We start from the raw sequence: 7,918 nt of genomic DNA, 5'->3' as shown, positions 1-7,918 counted from the left end.
AAAATAACAGTGGTACCCTTATTCTTAATTATAATATCAAATATGCCACATTTCAAATCTGGGTTAATTTGTCATATTGCCAAATATTAATAGTAATGCAATGTGACATTTGTGCTGTATTCAAGGTAATAACCTACGTGCTAATTACACAGAGGCTTAGCCCAGAAATTCAAATCATTATGAAAGACGAAAGAAAATACCATTCTTTCAACATGACTAAAAACAATAAAAAGCTGTGCATCAAATCTGGCAATCTGCAGGCAAAATTATATCATCTATATTATTTGATTATAATGTTTACATACTGAAACCCCATATCGAGCATTTATGTGAATATCTTTGAGAATTTAACCCAAAATTCAACTACTGGTCTTATTCATTTGTAGTTCAGTACTCATGTAGTGAAACTGTCAAATCGCTGTAGAAATAGGAAGTTGAAAGCATCAGTACAAAATCCAAATTCCCCTTCCAATAAACTGCATTACATTGCAGAAGTGCAAAGAAACTTTCCTGCACCTCCAGTTTGCTTGTTCCTATTAGTGAGCAGGTTTGTGAGTAGTTCGCCTCCTTTGCTCTTAGCAATGACTACCTATAGTGGAAACCAAAAGTCAGTGTACAAGATTAACTGGTCTTGTGTTGAGAAAAAAAATATTTTTGCCACACCTTGTCAAACTGTGGACTGATAACTTTGATCCGTTCTGTACACATATGGGCTAATTAGAATAAAAAATAAATAAAAATATAAATTCTATATAAAGGGAACACAAACCATGTTAAGTGGCAATATTTGTAAAAAGGAGTAACGATTTTGTGCATTTCAATATACTGTGGTCGGTTTCTAAAACAGATTCAATTCTGTATACATTTGGTAAAATTTTCTGACATATTTTTTATTTATTATGACCTCAATGACCTGTCCTGTTGAATGAGAATGCTTGGGTGGGCTTTGTAGATGACTGACATTGTTGACATCATTTGATTACTTTCATACTTCTGTTTTTCTTCCGTCTCATTCTCTGCTCTATGTACTGTATATGGAGTGTGAGAAGGTCCCTACAATCTGTCAGATAACTGAAATGGTTAAATACTCATGAACTCAGGTCTCTGGGCCTACCTCGGCCAGTTCGGACCAGGGTCATGTTAGCCCATTGAGACCTCTAGTGGCAACACTATTATTTCCTAAACCTGTCAAGAAATGTGTTTACAGCAACTTCTGTGCTATGTCAACTGCTAAAGATGCTGAAACCGCAAAATGATTGAATCCAAAAAGCACATTAATGTTGATTTTCTTAAATTTAAAAACTTAATATACACTATTGAAGCTACTATTGACCCTAGAACTAAATGTCAACCCTGTGTGTATGGCTATGCTTGCACATACACGCTAATGCGCGCCCGCCGCCTTGTATGATCTGTCCTGCTTAAGTCTGGCAGACTGGTCGTTACACCATTCTCTGAAGCCTTGGCAGACAACAATAAAGTTGCATTGTATTGTAACCAAATCGTGCTCAACCACTGAGAGAGATTACAATGTCTTTAACTGACAACCACCTATTCAAACCCAAGGGAATAACCGCTTTAGCCATTGACGTTGTCTAGCAATTTAAGGCAAATCTATTAACTATTTTATTATATTAATGTATAAATGCTTGATTGATTATACAAGAATTGCATCAATAGGGGGGACCAAGGTGAGAAGAGAATATTTGAAAGCTGTTTAGATAATGCTGTAGTATGGATCTATGTCAGCCAACAATTCTTATTTTCAATCTCGAAATTTGGTTCATTTGGAAATTTGATAATCAGCATAGTACTGAATGTGACGATTACACGCATGGCTAGACAAGTAGACATCCCGTGGGCTCCGGACAAAATAAAATGCAGTTCAATTGAAACAAATGCACCAATTAAAGAAAAGTAGTAGTAGCGTTATTGTTAAGTTCTGATTATTCAAGATGGAGGATGTCCAATGTGTCGGTTTACAAGTTGATGCATGTTGTTTTGGGTCATCACTTGTGTCACAGAACCTTATTTTCTTTGATCTCACCAATCAAACTAAACTTCACTGATTTCATTAACCTCAATAGAAGAACTATTGCTGAAAAAAGCTACCCAGAACAGGAGCTAACGATTCCTTTTCCATGTGTTTCAGATGGAGTGGATCAGGTGGTGTGTTCAAGAGGAGCTAGAGGATACCAACGGTGATCATCTCCTGCCCTCCCAGGACACATGAATGTTGCATCATAAGTCTGTAAATAGGGGTGCACCCATGAACAAAGTAGTAGAAAGCACCAGTGGAACGACTGGGAAGAGGAGGGTGAAAGTCGAAGGGAAGCCCATCATTTCTGGCAGTATTGTAGCAGCACAGAATGGTTTGTGGTTACACTGAGATACAGGCCGTACTGTGCTGCAGCAGTAAAGCCGGAACAAAGTGCATCACGGCAAAACGTTAGGAGAGCAGTACATGCCAGGCCTCTTTGGACACAACCCATTAATCTACCTTTTAATCTAAAGGATGAACATATATATATATACACACACACTGTATATATATAATGCATGGACCTAATGAGCTGATCTGATATGGGTGACGCTATTGGTGGCCTTGCTGTAGCAGCACGTAAATATTGGAGTTTACACTGTCGCATATGCCTCCAGTATTGATCGTGCTGCTGAAGCAAAACTGACCACTTACCAACCTTAAAGCTAACCACTGAAACTAGTTTCTTAACTCTTGCTATACACTGAAGAGAAGTTTATTTAAATATATATTCCTAGTTGCATTCATCATGGGTTGATTTATTAGTAATTTGGGATGGGGTATCAAAACCCATCTACACCTGAAACAACTTGCATCTGCCTTGCTTTCTTTTTTTTCTTTTTTTTTATTGTGCTCCAGTTTTCATTTGTAAAATATATATGAAATAAAAAATATAAAAATAAAAACTGTTTTGTTTTGTCATTCAGTGTTATAGCAATTCCGATTAGCCTACTTTCACGAGTTGATAGGGTCACTTCACAGTTGGATTTAAGATTTGATAAAACACTGGGACGGGGCAGCCAGTTTGTAATTTTTCTTAACCCATGTCTTTGCCCATCATAGAATGAGCCATCATACCGAGTTAATTCGATTATGCATTCATTAAACTGAGAATAAATGGCTTCTAACCGTTTGAGACATTGCTAATGCATCTCCGCTTTAAACTGCAGATACGAGGAATAGGCTTGTATTAGAAATGTTGGGATTTCCACTACCTCGCACAGTTATAAGGGCAAATGCTTTACGCTTTTGGCCGCTCTAAAGGACATTCATTAAGTCCTCTCAGACGAAAGAGCGACCTATAGCCCAGGTTATCTGAACCTATAGGACCCATTTACATTAAAAGCACGGTTTACGACATCGAGTCCTGTCGCTCTGAAAATGGATGGTTTAGGCAAGCTGCCTACGTAAGTATAATTTTGCCTTTTACCTTAGCTTTTAGTCTTTGAAGAATATGTTAGGTTCACTACATAATCATTTAAATCATTGGGCCTAAATTAATTTTATAATTCAAAATGATGAGGTGAGTCAGCTGCATTTCTGAACGCATTGTGCCTAAATTAAATCCTCCAGCTTGGTTGATAAAGGGCCATCCATCCTCCATCGTAGACTGTTCCTACAAGTGAGAGTTACTTAGTACCAAAATATTTTACTTCCACACGTTGCAGAATGCACCTCTTATTTGTTCTCCATCACCTTTAATTAGAAATGTTTAGGCCTTTTCATGAGCCAGTTTATTTTCCATGCATTTACTTTTATTTTTAAATATGGGGATATTTTTGATTTGCTTTAAAAAAAAAAAATGCCTAGACTATACGCATAAGGCCATGCCCGTTTTTGTATTTGGCGTCTTATAAACATTGAAACAGCTTTCATTTAGGCCTTCAGTTATTGATTTAAAAAAGGCTACCCCAAATTAGGTAAATGTTATATTAAATACTAGGCTTATATCATTTGTCAGTAGACCAAGCAAAAAAATTAATAATCAGGCTTGCATGGCTTTTAAATAAATAAATAAATAATTAGAGCCCCATTAATTTTCTCATTTATTAAGCCTCGTTGCATGTTTGTTATATAGGCCTAGTATTTTTTGGTGTTTATTTTTGTTCTATGCATTGAAATTATTTCACTTGCACAATCCGTCTAGGATTTGCACAATTGTGTAGGCATTTGGGCACCGGCTTTCTTGAAGAGAAATGAGAAATGAGAAGGCAGTTCGTGGTCCCACGCCACAGACACCAAAGGAAAAGTTCAAGGCATAAGTAATATTCGTAATGTATTGTTAGACTTAATATGTCAATATTTTTCGGAAATCCCCCCTAGTTAGATATATTTTTTAAAGGTTTCAATGCTACCCATCCTAAATGACGAAAGCAAGTGTCCGCCTTATCTCGTATAATAAAGACGAGACAGTAGACCAGGTCAATATTTGAGATTGGATTCGGGCAAATGTGAGAATTTACATTGACATGTATTGTGGCATGTATCCCTGGAAATTAAAGATTCATGTGCAATGTAAATTTTAAAGCCTATGCACCGGATTTGCCTCGCAACAGTCGGCTATATATAGGCCTGTACATGTACAGGCCCACGTGGCGTGACGTGCCTTTTGTATTCTGGTCAGTGCGGACGTTATGGGATTAGCCTACTTGGCATTATGGTTGGTGATTTTTCATTTCTTCACTATCTTGACAAAACAATGTTCATAATACATTTCCGAATATCCCCTTAGTGTCTTTTCAATTCGTCAAGATGTACAGTTATGAACTTCTTGACTTCTGACAGGGATTACCGATACTTGCTCTATGTCAATTAGGTCGACCACAGCCCCCCTAGTAACTATTTCTTTAATTATTTTTATTTTATATTTAACTCTATACCACAACAAATGCTTTTACATAATCCCAATTTAATTGAACTTGACCAGCCTGCCATGCAAAGGAATGAGCTGATTAAAACAGCGCTAGTCCTTCGATGTGGGCCCTTGATGTGGGCTAAACATGTCCAAATGTCCCCCCAATGTTTAACGTTTGCAGTCTGATGAAGATGGCGCTCGGGCCTTGTTATCTAACGCGTCTAACCTTGGGACGGGTTTCTGCGGCCCGGGTGACGCGCGCGCAGGGGGACGGGGGACGGGACGTGTGTCCACCTATTGAAAGGCTACGGCCATCTCAAGATTGACTATATTGAATAGATGAATGACCGAGAGTGTATACCTATTTTGGGCATTTTATTAGGCGGATACATTAGGCAAAGTTCAAACAGTCAAACGTTGTAGTGTGGCAACAAGTAAAACAAAAATAATCATTTAGTAACTGAATCAATATCAGGTAGAAAGCACGTTTAAAAATACACGGAGGGTTGAGATTAGTTGGTTTGGCAGTCCTGTGTTAGGATGGAAGCCCAGGTAAGTAACAAATTATAATAGGCAATATACACTATATGACCATATAACAGAACTTAATGTGTGGTCGCCCTTAATTATAAGCTTAAAGTAGGCTATAGAAAGAGATTTCGTCTGTCCTGGTACCTTACAAGGACAACTAGAAACATACAAAAATATCAAAAGGAATATGGTTAGAACAGTTTACAGCTGCCCATATAATCAACAGCGGTGTCCAAGAATTCCAGGGCGTAATGTTGACATACGCCCAATAAACAGGTGCATGCACCGAGCCCCTTCTGCCAATACAGCTCTGCATCTTTGAGATGCGGGGAAAGTCCATATAGAAATGCCTCACTCTGTGCGGATAAATGGACCGAGGTCGCGGATAAGGTATCTGGGTGCAAGAGGAAAACGGCTGGCAGTATGATGCTCATGAATATAAAGAACATCTTGGGGACTCGGAGTCGCGAGCTGGTTGCGCGGTGAGATCCATGTTCGTGCGGGACGGAGATTTTATCAACGTCTTTGAGTCTCAGCATGTCCCAATTTCGGACGTCGAAATTGCGTACGTGAGGGCCCACGTCAATTTCCTTCAGAGAGGGCAGAGGTGTTTCACGTACGACTCGCAGCTTCTCCCTAAACTCTTGCATCTGCTGGAGGAAACAGAGAGGGTCGGACACATTCCTGAATGACTCGGCGATGCTGAGCGCCCGGGTCTGCTCGTCCAGAGCTGCGCTCAGTTTGTTGATCTCGGGATCATGGGCTTGCATCACCACCAATTTTAAGGTCTCGAAATCTGAGAGAATTTCACGTTTCTTGTGCTCAAGGGCGCCGACTAAATTCTCGAAATAATTTGTTACCTTTTCTGCGTCTATGGAGACCAACTGGAGCGCCCTTTTCTTACTGATTTGCAGAGTCTCTAAGCAGGAAAGTATATCGGGATTCTGCCAGCTCTCCATTCCCTCGGACAGTTGTTCGAATGCCGCTTTCTCCTGTTGATATGCTTCATCCAATGCACAGAATGTATGTCCCTTATGATTTCCAGTTGTTGCACAAAATCCACAAATAAGTTTTAAGTCCGTGGCGCAAAATATATTGAGTGGCTGGCCGTCGTGTTGTTTGCAAAGGGACATCCTCGGTAAAACGCGAATCCTGTTATACTTTTCCACTATTCCACGCAAAGAATAGTTTATCTGCAAACTGTTAATGCCATTTTGAGGAGTCTCTTTGCGGCAGGTGGGGCATTTGAAAGGCGGTCTCCAAACTGGGCTCCGGTTACCTTCAAGCATCCCTTCCAAGCACTTCTTACAAAAGCTGTGGGAGCACGGCAGGACCCGGGGATCGTCGAAAAGACTGCAGCATATTGGACAAGTGAGGTCCTCTTCCAAAAGCTCCATGGTGTCCTGTAAAACAAATTCAAACGTGAACCCAGAGGTTTGTCATGAGAAAGGCGAGCAGGAACATCAGTGCATCTTAATATAAATACGCACGACGCAATGTTACCTTATCTGAAAACATGAACATTACGCGTTAAAGTATCATACATCAATGATGCGGTCCCTACGTGTTTGTCGTCGTTCAGCGATCCCCGTCATAAATATGACATTCGTCACTAGGTGCGCGATTTAAGAAAATAATGGGAATACAGTAGCTGTGAACTGAGCATAGGAAATACATATTCCTACTTCGCGAGAAACATTTACCGCATTCTCTGTTTGACATATTTGATGTATAGAGCCTCTTGCTGACTATTGTTAATATATCAATGCGTCAAGCCGTTCACTATCTAACGTTACTCTCTATAACGTTAAGCTAAGAATTGCACTGGAATGCAAGAAGCTAGCTCTCTTTACTCGGCCAATATTGTAGTTGATCTGATACTAGCTAACGAATAACCGACAGATCGGGTTTGCGTAAGAGTCGGTCCTGTTGGCAAGGTATAGAGGAAGATAGGACAGATTTTGCAAGCGCATAGTAACATGCAACTACTGGACCACAAAAATCACTCACCAGCTGCTGAGGAGCACAGAGCAACGCAATCATGGCGCTTGTTGCTGTGCAGACTTCGCCCTTTCCGGGAGAATGTTTAACTATTTCACTGCCACAGCTAAGGTTTATACATTAATTTGACAAACGGATGTTCTTCTTTTCGGGAAGACCAACCCTGAGAGATGCCAAGCAAACATCTCAGAGTGTAGAGACTGATGATGTTAGCCTTTATAATATTTTAATTTAATGTCTACGTTTTTTATCATGGGATGGAAATGGCAGAGCGTCCCTGTGGGTATCTGGGGGAGGGGCTGTTGCTATGCAAAACATTACAGCGTGAAAGAGCGTCAACTAGGCTTAATCCCAATATGTCATGACTGATTGTATCACCCCACTTCATGCAACTCTCACTAAACAACAATCGAAATGAACATTACAATTAAATCTGTTTGCCGTTTCTCATGGGTCCAGCGGTTGAAAAAACACCTTTTTCATTATTCCTA

The 7,918-nt window shown here is 39.8% G+C and overlaps 1 protein-coding gene across 3 annotated transcripts; it reads right to left on the bottom strand.

The window, feature by feature from the left end:
* Nucleotides 1-1,632: 1,632 nt before the first annotated feature.
* On the bottom strand, nt 1,633-7,543 carry trim13 (tripartite motif containing 13). 3 transcript variants are annotated; one of them, XM_056579513.1, is made up of 2 exons: nt 7,437-7,543; nt 1,633-6,829 (listed from the first exon to the last, which is right to left on the bottom strand). In XM_056579513.1, the coding sequence occupies exons 1-2, from the start codon at nt 7,467-7,469 to the stop codon at nt 5,618-5,620; spliced, it is 1,245 nt and encodes a 414-aa protein (XP_056435488.1). In that variant the 5' UTR covers nt 7,470-7,543; the 3' UTR covers nt 1,633-5,617. The 3 variants fall into 3 exon arrangements, with proteins under 3 accessions (XP_056435488.1, XP_056435489.1, XP_056435490.1); XM_056579514.1 differs by lacking the exon at nt 7,437-7,543 and adding an exon at nt 6,930-7,427; XM_056579515.1 differs by lacking the exon at nt 7,437-7,543 and adding an exon at nt 6,991-7,427.
* Nucleotides 7,544-7,918: the final 375 nt, after the last annotated feature.

Source organism: Gadus chalcogrammus, chromosome 20 (assembly GCF_026213295.1).
Source record: "Gadus chalcogrammus isolate NIFS_2021 chromosome 20, NIFS_Gcha_1.0, whole genome shotgun sequence".
Classification (NCBI taxonomy): domain Eukaryota; kingdom Metazoa; phylum Chordata; class Actinopteri; order Gadiformes; family Gadidae; genus Gadus; species Gadus chalcogrammus.
This window is presented reverse-complemented; position numbering and strand designations above follow the sequence as displayed.